Source organism: Passer montanus, unplaced genomic scaffold (genome assembly GCF_014805655.1).
Source record: "Passer montanus isolate IOZ18808 unplaced genomic scaffold, ASM1480565v1 scaffold32, whole genome shotgun sequence".
Taxonomy (NCBI): Eukaryota; Metazoa; Chordata; class Aves; order Passeriformes; family Passeridae; genus Passer; species Passer montanus.
In genome coordinates, this window is record NW_024367930.1 from 8,607,640 (window position 1) to 8,624,591 (window position 16,952).

The 16,952-nt window shown below is 40.6% G+C and overlaps 1 protein-coding gene across 2 annotated transcripts in view; it reads right to left on the reverse strand.

Annotated features, from left to right (window-relative positions):
• BMPER (BMP binding endothelial regulator) overlaps window positions 1-16,952 on the reverse strand; it is a 146,174-nt gene that overhangs the window by 98,802 nt on the left and 30,420 nt on the right. For both annotated transcript variants that reach the window (XM_039715226.1, XM_039715227.1), the window contains exons 4-6: window positions 10,718-10,800; window positions 9,129-9,219; window positions 7,786-7,868 (exon numbers count right to left, since the gene is read on the reverse strand). In XM_039715226.1, the coding sequence (XP_039571160.1) occupies window positions 7,786-7,868; window positions 9,129-9,219; window positions 10,718-10,800 (257 nt within the window). The remainder of the gene's footprint in view (window positions 1-7,785; window positions 7,869-9,128; window positions 9,220-10,717; window positions 10,801-16,952) is intronic.

The following is a 16,952-nucleotide window of genomic DNA, read 5'->3' on the forward strand; positions in this document are numbered from 1 at the left end:
GGTCAGACTAAAGAAAGAGGGGTGGAAAATCGCAGAATTCCAGAATAATCTGAGTTGGAAAGGACACACAAGGATCATTGAGTCCCAGCTCTTAAGTGAATACCCCATACAGGAATCAAACCCACAACCTTGGTGTAGCCAGCTGAGCTAATATGCATTTTCATTCAAAACTAGGTTGCATAAGGTCTTGAGCAACCTGGTCTAGTGGGAGCAGAGGTAGGACTAAATTACCTTTAAGGTCTATTGCAACCCTTAAAATTCTATGATTCTGTGATAAAATCTAAAGGCCGAGATGTAACAATATATTGTCTCCAACACTTTATTCTCATTTCATTTTTTGCATTTGACATCAGAGAGAGGAAAGCAAGTAGGTGCTATGCAGTTAATTAAGTTCTCATGTAAATTCATTTACTAGGATTGTGTATACTAAACCAACTTTTCTAAGGACACAGAGGGCTGTGTGCAAGTTTAAAATCATTAACTATTGTTTCCAATAACAAGCCCCAAACCTGCAACATCCAAGTTTATTTAAACTGAAAGGATGACAAACACGAAAGCCAAGCATTCCTACTCCTTTCAGCCTTCCCTTCATTGTACCATCAGCCAAAAGGGTCTTGGACTCTCCATAAAATGTTTGGCAAACAAAGGCCCTGTTAATTGACAAGCTATTGCTTTTACTGCTTCCTACCACAGTTTGTGGGAATCTTTTAGACCCAAATCAATTCTGCACACAAGCGTTCCCACGAGATGCCACACGCATTCCCATTTGAAGCCACTTACAAGAACTGCTACAGCCTCTCTCATAAAACCTTTGTCTTCACTGGGCACTTCTGGAACCACGTGCAAGCCTTTCATCCCCTGATGGACAGCAGGTTATTTTTTTTGCTTGTTTGCTTACTTTAACCAGGGTCTTTGTTTTCTGCCATCTTACTGCTTTGTTTTTACCCTAAGATAGATCCTTGTCTTTGCAAGTTGAGTGAGTTACAGCAGAGATGTTTGCAGTCCTCATTGCACCCCAATGCCAATAAAAAACAGTCCCCTCATCAGAAGCTGCCTATTAACAACTCGCCTTTATTGCAAGGTTCAGTGTAGTTAATTCTTCTTTTTCAGTAAGAATAATCAATCTCAGCCTTTTAATTAGGAAAAGTTTAACAGGGGACAGACACCTGACAGCATAAGCTCTGTTCCTTTTCTGTCAGGAACAACAGCAACATGCACTCATGGTATAAGCCCTTATTATCACCATTTAAAAGTGGTCAGCATTATTGTTTTCTTTATATGCTTTAGGAATGCAAAATCCACCCTGCTTTGTGTATTCATTTCCTTTAAATGACAAGAAGTCCTGGACACTTTTTCTCTGTACTGCAATGCCCTGCTCAGGAGTATTATTAATCAGCATTCCTTTGGGCCACTCAGGTACCCAAGAAGCTTTAAGTCTTTTATGGCTTCTAGTATCACTTAATTCATTGATTATCACTATACCATCTTTGATCATAAAAGCGGAAAGACAGTCTCTGTCTAAACAAGACTGTTATAAAGTTAGAGCACCTTCCTCCAATTCCTCAGTATTTGTACCCTCCTTTTCTAACAGGAAAATTTGCCCACAGAAATCTGCTAAATCATGCTTTCATCTTTCTTCACATTCTTTTTCCACATTTTTTTTCCACTCAGGGACAGAATACATGTCCTTAGAGTATAAAGCACAACAGGCACTCATGTTTTACTGCTGCCCATACATGTCATCTCAGAAATATTAACTGGGTAGTGCTACCTATATGAAACGATGGACAAGGAAGAACAGCTGGAGGCAGACTCCTCTGACTGCACAGCCAGAGGAACAGGGACCATGCTGAAGCATAAAAGGCAAATTTGAGCTGAACCCTGAAGAGTAGGAGGGGCAAGAAAAAAGGCTTCAAGGGAGAAAGGGATAAGAGAAAGAGGCTGTGTGTTCTGAGCCCGTGATCCTTAAAGAGTATTCTAGACCTTCAGGGCGCTGCTCAACACCTCTGTTCCCTTGGGAATACACCCAAACAGGGCACAGTCTCTTGCTGCATAGAAAGACTCATTTGATCCTCACCAAAATTAAAAGTGTGATGAAGGGTTTCTGCAGCCTGAGCTGGGAACACACTCTGAGCAGGTGAGCTGGGAAGCTCTGCAGGTAGGAGAGAGGTAGGATGAAAGTCAAATATCCACAGAGGGAGGAAATGAGACCTTGACACAGAAAAATGTTTCTGAAATTCTAAGATCCAAAGTGCTTATGAATAAAAATTATTTACACTGAATCATGCCCACTTGCACTGCTATGCCATAGTCTACTTCTATTTCAGAAAAACTGTGAATATTTTTAGGTTTTATTTTTAACTTTGCTTCTTGACTCCTATTAAAATAATTTTTAACTTTTCCTCAGAGGTGTGTTTTTTGAGAGAAGTCAGAAAAAAAATATTTTAAATGGCTATGCATTTAAATGGCTATGTTGATAAAAGAAAAAACAAATTGGTTTTAACATTTTCATTTTAAATGTCCAAATTTTTTTTGAAACACTGGTATTTCCAAAATTAAAGGACTTAAATATTTTAGATATGGGCCATGAAAGTAGGTATATCTTTTGAAGCCTGAAGAAAATCAGATAAAGAAAATATAAATAACGGGAGAATGCCTATGTCTCCATGCTGCATTATTTTTCTCACTGAAGTTCAGCACATACCAAGTCCTTGCTCTTCCACACCCACCTCTGCAACCACACTTCACCTACTTGCAGGACTGTTTTTTTATTAGGCTACTGGGAAGGCCAAACTCTCTAGCCTTGCAAAAAGTCTGCAGACAAAATTAGGGTGTACTCCCAGGGAAACACAGTGACCAACCCTCCACATCCCATTTCTGAGCCCTCCCTGGTCTCCATTTGCACCGATCCTAAAACCAACCACTTTACTAATGTCGCTAACTTTGAAGATGTGAACACTGCTCCTACCAAAAGACCAATTCTTTGCTTTTCCACCCCTCACTAAAAACTCCTTGTCTCTGTTTCTTAGCCTCAGAGTAGGGCAGACAGTGTCTGCTGCAGTTTGGAGCTGAATCAAAGCAGCTGAAGTACATGGAAATTCGGGAAGATCAGCATTTGGCACTGCACTAGGGATGGAAATTTGAATTTGAATTATCCTCAGCCTTCACTGAGGATACATTTAATTCCACGTTCCCCTGAGCTTCCCAGTAGACTGGCGTACCTCCCCCACTGTCTTTTGTGGTGGGAATGTTTTGCAGCAGCTCCCAATACCAGCTAAAGCCAAGCCTTTAAAACAGTATCAGGGTGCTTAATCACCCAGCTGACTGCAGGGGCAGGATCGGTCTTGGCTATCTTCAGCCATCTCTGGGGCCAGGAGCTGGGTAGGCTCCCCCTCTAGTTAGTGGAGGGAGATAAGCATCTGCAGAGAGTAATCTATCCCACCTCTCTCTCTCTCTGAATTAACTGAAGAGGAGCCCAGATAAGTAGTTCAGATCAGACATATTACTTCTGAATAGCTGCAGCTAGACAAGATTAATTCCACCCTCAGCATCCAAACACTTACATATGCAGTTTCTCATTACTTATCACAGCTGAAACGTCTGTTACTCATTGATTTAGAAACAGATTTTGCCGTTGTGATTTCCTTTTCTTTGTGCAAAACGTTTATTATTCAGTATTTGTATCCTAGGCTAAAGGAATATAAGTGACAAGACATTTCCTGCACACACACACCCAACAGTGCACCTGCAGACCAGTAGCTGGACTCATCTTGAACCCCTCTGAGCATTGGTTTAAAAGCCCCCGATGATGCAAAGGAGATTGAGCAGAGTCTCCTTTTTGACTCAGCTCTCCAAGAGCCTCCAATCCCTGTGCTCTGCTTCCAGCTATTTGGGTTTTATTTGTTTCAAATCATTTTGGAAGAGCAGCTGAGAGGACAGCATTGCTTTTGTGAAACGATGCTGTCTGGGGACCAGTCACACGTAACCACCCTGCTGATGGTGGTCCCCAGGACACGTCTCTCTGCAGGACAGATGGACAGCTCAACTTTTCCCACTCCCAGCAATGCCACAACCCAGCCTCAATTTCCCAAGCAGGTCTGCTTGCCTTGTCCCCGCAGGGGTGTGGAGCAAGGCCGGCGGGGGCCGCGCTGTCTCGGCAGGGCCGCGCTCCCAGCGTGGCGGTGCCTCGCACGGCCGCATGCCTCGCATGCCGGAACACGCAGCGCCCACGGTCTGGGTAACAGCCCTCAAAGGAGTCAAAAGGGGCTACTTATGAGTTTGGATACTACCACCTAAAGATAAGCTTCTCCATGGTTACCACTCTCACGCAAGGTCACTTTCCTGCCAAAACTCCTCTCCTCCCTCCCTGGCCCTGTCTCCTTCCCCCTCCGCTATTTTTTTTTCCCCAAACGTGCTACATCAAAGGAGAAAATGAAAACATTTACGATAATCATAGTCTGACTATTTTAATGCAGGCTGTAGGAAAGGAAACATGTAAGCCAAGTGCTCTTACTGTGCAAGCAGAAACACACTCTCGACCTCATAAAAGTAGTATCTGAGAAATAACACTTGATTAAAGAAGCCAGTCCTTCATTTAAGTAGGTGCTTATGGTAGGGAAAACAGCCAGGGTTTCTCTAGAACAGGCCACTGGCCTATCACGAAAAGCAGGAACAGGCCAGACAGATGAATTAGTGCGAGACAGCTGGGTTTCAGCCGGGGTGCGAGGAGATCCCTATTATCCCGTCCACCTTTCCTACACAAATGCCTCTCCCCAGAGAAACTGAGTCATTAAAAGCCAGCTCGTTCACTCCTGACAGGCAATATGCATTGAGTGAGAGGTGATACATTCTCATTTTCAGCAAGAAATCTTAGTCGCCCCAAGGAGCAGCTCACTTAGGAGAGCGGTAATGGAATACAGGGCCTTTCATCTCCGCCTCGCCGCCGCGAGCACCGCCTGGCTCGGTAACAACCCAAAAGTTATTAGTTAATGGCTGGTTTCGCTGACCTCCATGAAATGAGTTTGGTGGGTTAGCTCTGGTTTTCAGTAGACAATAGTTAGGACCACAAGTGGTGTTAAACAGGAACCACGTTAATGAGTTGAACACTCAGCAGGTAAGGACCAAGCAAATTGTCCAAGTGTAGCCATGCCATTGCTTTCTCTGTCCTGCAGGGCCATGGAACACATAGGAAGCCCTGCAGCTGGCCAGCCTGCTTCACCCAGATGGGGACTCCCAGCTCCCAAGATCCCAGCTATGTCCTTATTTATGCAAACAATGTGGTAAAAACAAATAAACAAACAACAGTCATTTCACATTCTTTGGGAGCTCCATCTAGTAGGCACCATTTGGAGCCGATAATACCAAAAACCTGAACTACCAAAGTGCTGTCCAAAAATGTGTTCCCACAGTCCTGATCTGAAGATGTGTACTTAATTCTGGGCACATCATTTTGCAAGAATAAAAATACTTTATTTAAATAATTCGTCATTTTAATACATTTAGTGAGATCAGCCTTAGCAGATCAACCCTACATCTCTCCTAGAAAACCACAGCCATCCCTCTTTACTTTCTTCCTATTCAATGGTGTCTGTAGTCCCAAGTTTGAGCTACTGTGATGGCCCTGGGACAGTGATGGCCTGCAGAGTCCAGAATCCTCCATCATTTGAAGAGGTTGCTCCCAAGAAAATGCAGAATTCACCCTGACGTGAGAGTAGCTGGAATCCTTATACCATGTATAAAGTATAATGTCCCCCAAATACCTTAGCAACAGTTTGTGCTACTTCCTATGCCAAGTTTCCACAAAAGACTGAAATCCCAGAAGAAATCTAACTTGGGTTGAAGACCTTCCATCCATCTGTTAAGCCTGCACAAATTACAGCACATCCCACACCAGCCTGTTTCCATCACTTTGCATGACTAGATAGGTATCTTCAAATAAGACATCCATCCACCAACTGCTTAGATAAGAGATTCACTGAGGACCCATTCCCAAAAGGGAATGCATACAAAGCAGGCAGCAAACTGCTATCACAGCCCTGAGGATGCCCCCTTTATGTACTTCAGATTTAAATCACATAGGAATTAGCACAGTTTCCACTTCTGGAGGAGACTGGCAAGAGGGTAAAAAAGGCTCTGAGAAAGACAGAAGGAAGGTCTGTGTGGCTTACACATACCTCTTTAGCTGTCAGAAGGATTCAGTCTGAGACCTGGACATTTTATACAGATGTCATTAACATCCAAAACACTCATGCTGTCTTTCTTGGAAGGGATAGTTAAGTGGTTTTAAATTTCTGACTCTCAATAGTTGATGCAGTCCCTTCTCTAACACAGCTGAGAGTGGTAACTCTCAAGGTCAGATCTTCAGGTGTGACCCTTTATACTTTTTATTTCTTTACCCTGCTCTCCAGTGTAAAGGTGCCTCCCTCCAATGCTCTTCTCCACACAGAAGCTTTTGATAGTCAGAGAACAAAGGAAAGCTGATCAAGAAGGTATTGGTACACCAATAACTGGGCAATAGGCAATATCTGTACAGTACTTATGAAAGAGCAAAGCAGAACCCAAAAAGACTCAAGCATGTCTCCACAGACTTCTCAACCACTGAGACCTGCCTCACCCTGAGGAACATAACCAAGGAAAGCCAGAATGTAAAGCTACTGCTTTACAGCTGAAGCCAAAGTGAGAGAGGGACCCACCAAGTACAGAGGGAGTTCTCAGACTCGGACTGAAGGCATTCAGCAGAACAAGAGCCCAGGGCATATATCACTGTGACATGTGTGATGGCGTGTTTTCATTATTACGGGATTAAAACTTTTTTAAAAAATTACCTTAGCACCTTGATCTCTGCAGGAGACTTAGTGTAAATTAATTTTGCAGATTACCAGAGTTTTTTCTCCACAGAACAGTTCAAGTACTCTGCAACAGGTCCATTAAATCCATGTATATGTGTAACGTTACATTAATTTTTGAAGTCTATCATTCTCTCCTCCTTTTTTGATTTTATTTTAATGATGCAGGAAAATTGTATCTGGTACTGACTATTTTCTTGGCACTCTGCTGAAATGTAAAGCCTTACATATTTTGCTGATAATCAGCCCACAAATTGCAACAAAAAGAGAGATTTGAACTTTGTGTTTTACTCATCTCACAGATTACAGAAAGGATGCCAAAGCTATCTGCCCCAACTCATACAGCATTATCTTTTAACTTAATGGAAGTGAAAAAGAAGCCTGCACTGATTACTCAAAGGACACAATTATTACTTCCTCTCTATATTGTTGCTAGTCAAGAATAAAATCCAGGCTATGACCTTTTCATCAAGCGCCAAGCCAAAAATCCACCTGGGACAGCCACAGGAGGCAACCCTCATTCTTTCACTCGGTAATTCAGAGCAAAGGCCCTTGTTGCATATAGTTGAAAGGAATCCTTGGAAAAGTTTGGCTTAAGGAGAATCTAATAAATGCTGATCAACAGATGAAGTCCAAAAAGATTTCTGTCTCCTCCTGCATGATCCTATCACAAAAAAGGCACCACTAATTCAACAGATCAGCCCTCTCCCAAATAACCTGCTCCATCTGCATACAGCATAACGCCACAGAAAAGATTATAAACTCAAACTGTAGCAATACAATGTATTAATGCCATAAATTCTTCAACAGAGACCTGAATTCCAAGAGAAGAAAGCATAGTAGTGTTGGATTCCTTATATTTTTTGCTTTGTTATGGCAATAATAATGTGCCTTTTGAAGTTCATAGAGGGAGATACAATGCCAAAAGGCAAATACTTACAATACAAGAGCACTTGGTACATTTATTTCCTTCAGGCCTAAATTCTTCTCCTTCATTGTAAAGTTTCCCTTCAAATACACAACCTGGAAAACAGCATTTGAATAAGTTTAGCTCAAGATAGAATGCTGAGTTTTCTCCCTAACACACCCCACGGTACAACAATATGAAAAGTAAATCATACCATCCTCTCCAACACAGAATTATGGAATTGTTTCAGTTGGAAAAGACTCCCAAAATATCGAGTCCAACCTTTGACTGATTACCATCTAGTCAAGTAGATGGTAAGTGATCTAGTAAGTAGATGCCACTGGATGTGGCACTAAGTGCCACATCCAGTCATTTCTTGAGCACCTTCAGGGATAGTGACTCCAAAACCCTGGACAGCCCATTACAAGGTTAAAACCCCTTTCCATGCTGAAATTCCTCCTGATATAATCAGGGGAGACTAACCCTCCCCAGGTGCATCTTGAGACTGCATCCTCGTGTCCTGTGACTGGTTGCCTGGGAGAAGAAACCAATCCCCACTGTGCTACAACCTCCTTTCATGTAGTTGTAGAGAGAGGACCACTTCAGAAGAAAACAAATCCTGAACAAATCCTTGAGAAACCCTAAATGTCTTTTGTGGGGAAGGGGTGGGGGAAGAGGGGGAAGGAAAACATCCTTCTACAGCAGATAAATTTGTAAAAATGAAGTGGAGGCAAGGCTAAGTCTCCCATTAGAAGTACCTTTAAAACAGTTTTTTAGGCTGTTTGCTTTTTAATAATTTATTCTTGCTCCCTGAGTTTACACTAGATATTAGCAGATATTATAACTAATCAAAATATACTAAATCCATTATATCACAACTGGAGCAATGCTTACCTTCAGAATCTCTGATAAAATCAAATTAACCTAAAAAAACATGGTAATTTGCCACTGTGCTTCACAAAGGCAACCTGTTCTCACTCCCCTTCATAAGTTAATCTCCTTTTTTACAGTTATTCTTATCCTTCCCTTCCTAACAACATCATGGTCATCAGTCATGCAAACCCACCTTACAGATCTTCTAAAAAATGATATAAACACACCTGTGAATATTAGCACAGGATATTGCCTGTGCATTCCCTGGTCTGCATGTCCTCTACTAAAACATATTAAATAAATCTTGTGTCATATTGTAAATAATACATCATATTGTCATATTGTAATAAATAAATCTTGTGTCACATTGTGAGTCACCAGCCCACATTTTAGTAAGTTGTTGAGTATAAGAGGTAAGTTAGAGGCAGCCTCCCAGGTGATGATGAGTATCATTAGAAATACAGTTGCACATGTAGAATAGCATCTTAACCATGAAATCTCACCTGGACACACAGGACAACACATTCCCCTGAGTTTGGAAGGGTTTTTGCAATGAACAACACATTGTACTTCTGATTCTACTATCACTCCTTCCTGGAAAAGAAGCAGATTAGAAACATTTATTGTTAGCATTACAGTTGTTTTAACAAGCAAAAATTCACAATTACATTCAGTAGAATTAAAGCCCAGCACATGCCACAAAGCACTGGCTTTCAAAACTTCTTTTCTTTCTGTACCTGCTGCCTGGTATCAGGATTCAGGTTAATCCACACTCAAAAGACCCACTTCAGTCTCCCTGACTCCAGACCTGGGATTTGCCTTAAAATGCATCAGGTAAAAAACCAAGCATCCTCTTAGGGAAAGGAATCCTGCTTTATCAGGAATCCTTAACCTCAGTAATCTGCCATGCAGCTCTGGTGAAAACAGGCCAGACACAAGGCATTCTCCTTCCTCTCCTATTGGAGGAAAATGGACTTAGTAAACAGATAAAAGCATCTTGTTCTGTAGAGGGGAGACGCTTATCTTTGATATTTTGCCTGATAAGTATTAGTAAATTAACATTTCCTGTACTTATTCAAGAAGTCAAGAGTCCTGAACAAACCTGGGTGTAAGGGTCTATGCATAAAAGCTGCTACCTTTTTTTGCCTACTTATAGCTGTTTGAGGCAAGGCAAAATTGTTTTTTAAATGTGTGGATCTGGGGTAAACAGAATCACCCAGTTTTGCCATTAGACACTGAAACAGGCAATAAAGAACTGACTACACTCAACATATCTAAATTCATGTCGTGAGTTTCTTTTCATTAGGTGCAAGGATACAGAATACTGGTCCAGTTTCAGTCATCTCTGTGTACTTATTTTAAAAAATTAGTTGGTTTTACAGAGCAGAAGTTTTAGAGAAAAAGAGAAAAAAACCCTTGAAACTCTCATCTCCTCTTAGTAGAAGCTCTTCATACTCACAAATCTCTTCTTTGCTATTCTTTGCCATTCTTAGTAGCTGCCTGAGTGTTACTGTTAAAAGCAGATCAAATTGTCAGCAAAAATGGCAGACCTATTTACAGACATAAGCTAAAATCGCCTACATAATTACTTGGTTTGAGCCTGACAAGCAACAATCTTGAAAATGTTATGGCTGCAGATAGCCAAGCTACCAAAAATACTACTGTGTTAACAGTACAGGAGCCCAGGAAAAAATATTTTGTTGTGGGTTTTTCTTAAAGAAAGGTAAAACTCATGGAAACATACACACAGAAGCGTCAAATTACTAACATAATTTGTATCTCACAAAAGGCTTAGAATGCTGAAGAAAAGAGGACTCATTTCAAGGTGAAGACAGCAGGAAATGGCATGGCTGTGTACCTCTCCTTCAGCAAAGCTTGGGTATTGGGTACTCAAGTCATTTAAAACCTATACTGCTGAATATTTGGTTATAGCTGGCTGCATCTAAGTGGATTTAAATTACTTTAAATGCAAAGTCCATATTGTGCTTTGGGCATAAAATATTTCAGGTTATTTGGATTGGATAAATGAAGGTTCAGGATTTCCTGGGAAAAGCTTATAACTCAATTAGCACAACTTTTATGACATCCTTACCTGGCACTGGTATGTAACACAGGGATTGCTGGGGAGGTGCCATTTCATGGAGCTGTTGTAAGTATTTCCTTCAAAACTGCAATCTAGAGGATGAGAGAGAAGCCCATCAGTTCAGCTGAACAAAATCTTGTGGGAGGCTGCTGCTGAGGATCACAGGGTAGCATCCTAAATGCAACCCACTGTCTTCCCTGGGTTAACCGAAGAGGTAGAGCCAAGAGCTGGGATGAAAGAGAAGGATCATGTCCTGGAAGGACTGGCAGCACTGCCCTGCTGCTGATGCCCAACTGGGCAAACTCCTTACTAACTCTGACTGGTCAAGAGAAACCAAAATCAGTGACAATTCACTTAAAAATGGATGTCAGTGCTTACTCTGCAGTCCATTCAGTAACTACTCAGTTACTCAAGCACTGGAATGGAGAGGGAAGAAGGAGGAAAAAGAGAGCTGGAAGCATTCATCATGTAGCTTGGCCATGCTATCTTCATCCATTAACCAAAGCCCTCAGGAGAGCTCTCCAGCAAGCACAGCTCAGCAGGGATGAGCTAACACTGGCAGAGATACCTCTTCTTAATGCCTTTTTATATTCATGACAGGAGGGATCACCATCCACATGAACTAAAAGCTATCAAGTGCTCGTGTGTGTGGTGAATCTCACGGGGAGACATTTTGGACTCTGACAGAGTTTGCCTTTATTCATCTTGGTGTGCTACATGACAACTTTGTTAACAGAAAAGAGGTTTGTTTGCCCATGCACTGGATCAACCCACATTTATTTTGTGAAAAATGAATTTTCATGGAGCCATTTAGAAAAAAGCAAACAGCAAAACAAACATTAATTTTCACATTTTTAATTACATGTTTCTACTATTTTCCCTTCCTTTTTGGTTTTCTCTTTTGCCGTTTTCTGGTATTTTGAAAAAAAAAAAAAAAAAAAAAAAAAAGAACACAAAGAAAATAATGAAATAACTCACCAGAGAAGCAAGACCAGAAAATACTTATAAAGTAGAAATATAATATTTGTTTAAAAAGAGTTCGTTTATTAATTCAAAATAGTTTCAACTAAAAAATAATTCTTTGGAGACCTAGAGTGGTTCTGAGAAAAAATTTGGAAATAACGCATACCCCACTTTCTGTGGGAAAAATGCCCATTTTCCATTTATTGCTTTTAGGGTTGTTTTTTTTTTCCTGGTACATTTTATTCAAAATTAGCTTGATCAAAGAGCCCATGAAACCAACAGGAGTCTTGCCAAAGACTTTGAAACACAGACATGTACATGGAGCTGCAGAATCACAGAACTACAATCAGTCAAACAATGCCCACGGCACCATTCTGTTTCCACACCCTACCTCAGCAACTCATCCAAGTCTTTCTCTGCTGTGTGAGGTGCACTGTCCTGCTTTGGAATAAGTTTTATGTCCTTCTGAAAATGGAGGTAATTTATCAGCCCTACACCAGTAAATCTCTGAGCGCACTATAAAACTAAATTTGAGAGTCGTAGCTCTGAGGTACTCAGGACCTTAAAATCTCCTTAAAATAATTTTGAATTCAACACAAAATTTAAAGGAATCATGATATATAAAGTTCATTTGCAAATGTGTTAATTGCCTCCATTTCAGTTCCTAAACAACAGTCATTATTTTCAGTAATCAGAAATTATTTTTCCAGGATAAATACAGAGAAACATGGAGAAAATTTGTAGATGCTGTGGCCATTTCACTTAACTAAGCTGAAAGAGGTGTATTTTGAAAAGAGATGATCAATAGTCTCAAAGTTGGCTCTGATAATTTAATCTTTGACAAACATTGAAAGGCACAAAGTATACATCTGAGTCTCCTAATCTTACGTAGAAAAGCCCCCATGAAATTATTTTGAATAATAAAGAAATATTCAGATTCTCAGTGCATTAAATACAGTTCTCTGACCTCTCATACCTGCAGGTCAACACATCAAGAGAAGAGTGTGCAGCCCTATACTCCTCTTGAGAATTTTGAAGTTCCATTCTGAAAAATACTAAATTAATCTTGCAACACAGTCTCAGTTACTGCTCACTGAAAACCCTGATGAATGCAGAGCCCATTCAGTGTGTTTAACGTCCCCAAGCTGCTGAAGCTCTGGTCATACTGGTCCCAGTCTGAGAAAGAGTTTACAAGTGTGCAGGACACTCAACATGGAATGAGCTGCGTTGTTAAATATCTGTGTGTATATTTCAGCAGAATTAAGAATCAAGGGCTAGGTTGGAAAACAGTAACTGCAAAATACCTTACATATTTGCTCAGCAATTATGTTCTTTAATGTAAAATGTTTCTTCTAAAAGAAAGCTAATGACCCTGGGCTAATCTGCATGTACAGATGTGCATATTAAACTGAAATTTTCAGCTCAAGGATTAGTCTGGTCGACAAAGCAGTGTTGACTACTCCTGTAGTCAGCACTGCTCTTGCATATCCAAGCTGTGCTGCAAAACCCTCTGCCCTGCAGCACCAGCCATTGTCCCTGTGGAAAGCAGCAAGGGCATGGCACACCAGAAGCAACCATAGCAAGGAGAGTCTGCAGGCACCCAAAGGGAAGTTTAAAATTGGGAACCAGAATGGAAACGACTGCAGAAGCACTGGAGGTACTAAGACTGCTCTCGAGCTTTGGTGTGGGCCAGCGGGTTGAATGTGGGAGTCAGGGCAGCTCCCATCCAACACCAGTGTGAGCCGTGGCAGGAGCTGGATTTCAGCAGAAGGAGCAGCATGAAAGAAGGGGAGAGTTATCCAGTATAAAAAGCAGCCTGGGGGAGAGATGGGGGAAGGCTGAAAGGCAAAACTGAAAAGGGTAAGAAAGGAGTGGTTTACAATCTCTGGGTGACGCTTTAAGCTGTCTCTGGCCACAGGTGTGCCCTGACACTGCCCTTTGGACGCCCCAGAGCTACACCCACTACTCACTCTTCAAAAGGAAAAAGAAACAAAGCCCACATACCAGCTAGCTTTTCTGAACCTCACTTTCAATGTACAAATCTCTCAGCTGACACCTGCAAACATATAGCCAGACTTTCCTAGTCCCTCTACTCATAGCATGGAAATTTCTGGGCCTCGCCTAAAGTCATCTGAGTGAAACCTGCTGCATTCTATGTGCCAACTCAGTCAAGCCATTCTGGCTCATCCATGGTTAAAGATCCACCATATTTGGCCTAGTAACTAGAAGTCACTGAATATTTTGTTTGCAAAGGCATCAGCAGTCCCTGATGTCAGTTTCCTCAACAGAATCTTGAAATTCCTAAAAACCTTTTAAAGCTTTTTTTTTTTTTTCCCAAAAAGCCCTTTGGAAATATTATTACATTAACTTACTTTCTCCCTCCACCATTCAAAGGAAGAGCAAGAAAAGATAATAAATCAAGAAAGATCAGAGCTTAGGAATATCACTTAAATGCTATCTACTTATTTCTACCTAAATACCTACTTAAAAGAAAAATTTGAAAGTGTTATAGAGGAAGTTTTCAAGAGAAGGAACCCAAAAAGGCTGAGAACACTCTAAAGAGTATGTGAAAGATTTGACATTAATAAGTAAATTTGATCCTGACTCATATATCCCTTAAGGAAAACCCTTAGGATTCCACATATGGGAGGAAGTTAAATATTAGTGGTCTACATCAATTTTAAAAATGCTGAAGTGATTAATATCAGTCAAGGAGTGTGTTCTAATTTTTCAGTCTTTCCTGCTCCTTTCTTTAAAAATAACTAGTGTTTTATTAATGTAAAATATTAACTTTCAGTTAGTTGTAGGTTTTGTTGCCATTACCTCCTTCAGCCCAAATAGTTCAGATAAGTCCTGGATAAACATGCAAGCCTAAAGTTGCTTATCTGAATCTAACCAAACCACTAAATACTTTGAAGTTGGTCAATTGTTGCATATGCAGTGGAAACTAATGCTAATTACCTTCTAGTCACCTCTTAAAGGCAAAATGATCCTCCAGATTTAGTTCTTCTGGCACAAAAAAAGCATGATGCTAAAGCAGTAAAATAACTTCTAATATAATTATTTAGCTACTTTGTTTTAACATTTTGCATGCTATACTTGGGCACCTTTGTTTTAAATATAATAAACCAACCCTTGGCCAATTTGAAAGAACAATTTCATCCTAAAACAAGCATCCTCACAAAGAACTGGACTAGAATAACAAAAGAGATTAATTATAGCAGATTTTTCTATTGGCATGTGGACAAGCTGATGATCAGGAAGACATTTGTCTTTCCAAATTGTACAACTCTGATAAATGACCCTTTTTTCTTCTTCCCCAGATACCCACCCATATAACAGTACCATGAAGATAGAGAAATTGACTGTAAGAGACAGTTTAGTAGTGCTAAAGCTGTGCTAGTGTCCTCAGGAGTTCATTAAAAAACAACCCTTTATTACTCAATTTGACATTGCCCAATTAGAGTCCAGAAGAAACTTATGCTTATTTTAGTCTAATGAGAATTTTATAGACAAGTCATTTCCTTATTCTCCCAAGAGAAAGTGATAGATTGGTGCACAATAGACTGGCTCCTCATCCCTCATTTCTTCAGCATCTTTCTTCTTCTATTAAGTCTTTTTTTTGCTTTCCCTCCACTTTCCATTTAAAAATGCAACCTCTCTATTGGCATGGAAAATAAACATTAGGAAAAAGAAAAGAGTCAGAAGACATGTTTTATTTAGTGTTTGATAAATTAATCCTCAGGGAGGTATCCAGGCATGCTAACACTAAATACTACTTCTAGCCAAAAAAAAGAGCCAACCCCAAAACCCTAAACAAAAAAACCACACCAATAACTTGCACATTCTGCAGTATTTCTCTGGCATGAAGTCAGCTAGCCAAACTAAAAGAACTGTGAATCACACATATACCTATTATGAAATATATTTTCACATGTCGTAGTGATAGTAGAGCCAGTGACAGCTACCAGAAAATTAGACTTCCTGTTGAGTAACCCTGGTCTTCATTTGTCAACACAGAAGCATGAAAATGTATACAAAACCTCCCATGCTTTCAAGCCTAGCTCCAAACAGTGAAAATCCAACTCTTTCCTCTGTAACCAAGTACAATTGGTTTGCTGCCGAGCCATGGCAATTACAACACCCGAGGGATGCACAGGGGCCATTTAAAGGCTGCCCAACACAGCAGAGTGAGGAGGCCACGGGGGTGAGCTGTGCTAGGACCACACAGTTCACACACAGAGGATGTGAAGCAGCCCATATTCACTGAGCAAATACCAGCAGAAACAAAGACATCAACTCCTCCCAGTGCTGTTTTTGCCCCTTGCACATCACTGGAACTAAATTTTACCTTCCCAAAATGTCTTGTGTTCCAGGTATAGGGTGAAAAATATTTGCCCTGCAGTGCTCCTAAGAGCTTTGCAATTCAAAATGGCATACAGTTAGAGCTGCCATTGAATCTTGAGCTGATACTCGATGTGACAGGCCAAGCTGGCAGCTGGAGAGCTTTCACCTCTCATGGTTATGAGGGCTGCCATGAATGATGTTGCTCAGTGACAAAATTACTTGCTTTCGTACTCAATTTTCCAACACCAGCAAAATCATCCAACATCTGTACAGATTACACCTTCAAAATTAAGTAGCAAAAAAATTCTTATTCCAGTAATACATGTCCTAAGATATTCACAATTTTGTTCCAGCAAAACATTACATGTAAAACCATCAACGTGAAAATCTGGATAATTGATGTTTGACTGAAAAACTGTTTATGACAACACAACAAGAGTGTTCATTAAAATTTTCTTACATAAGTGGAAAGTTATAGTCACCAAGATAAATAAGAGTATCTAAAATTTGAGGCACTACTGAACACAATAGTATACACCAGACATTCAAGAGATGTCAAATGCATCTGCTAAGACCTTTGTAAGAAGAGTCAAATCAAAAAAAGGATGGAGAGATAGATAGAGAATTTTTCTTAGCATAACCAGAAGTAATCAAAGGTGGCACTGTGATGATACCAAATGGTACTGTCCCTGGTGACTATTTGCCACATGTGGCAAAACTCTGCCTTTTCTTCAAATACAAAGCTAACGTCTGAATGAACACTGAGATGAACCTGGACTTCAGCCTCAAGAAACAGACCTTCTGGTTTAGAGCTGGAACACTCTACCAAGAGACTCAGAAGCACTGAGAAGGACCAAAAGAAAAGTTAAGACTTGATGATGTCCTCAAACCACCTCTCATAGCCAGTCCCTGACAGCAGCCGGATCTAGATTAC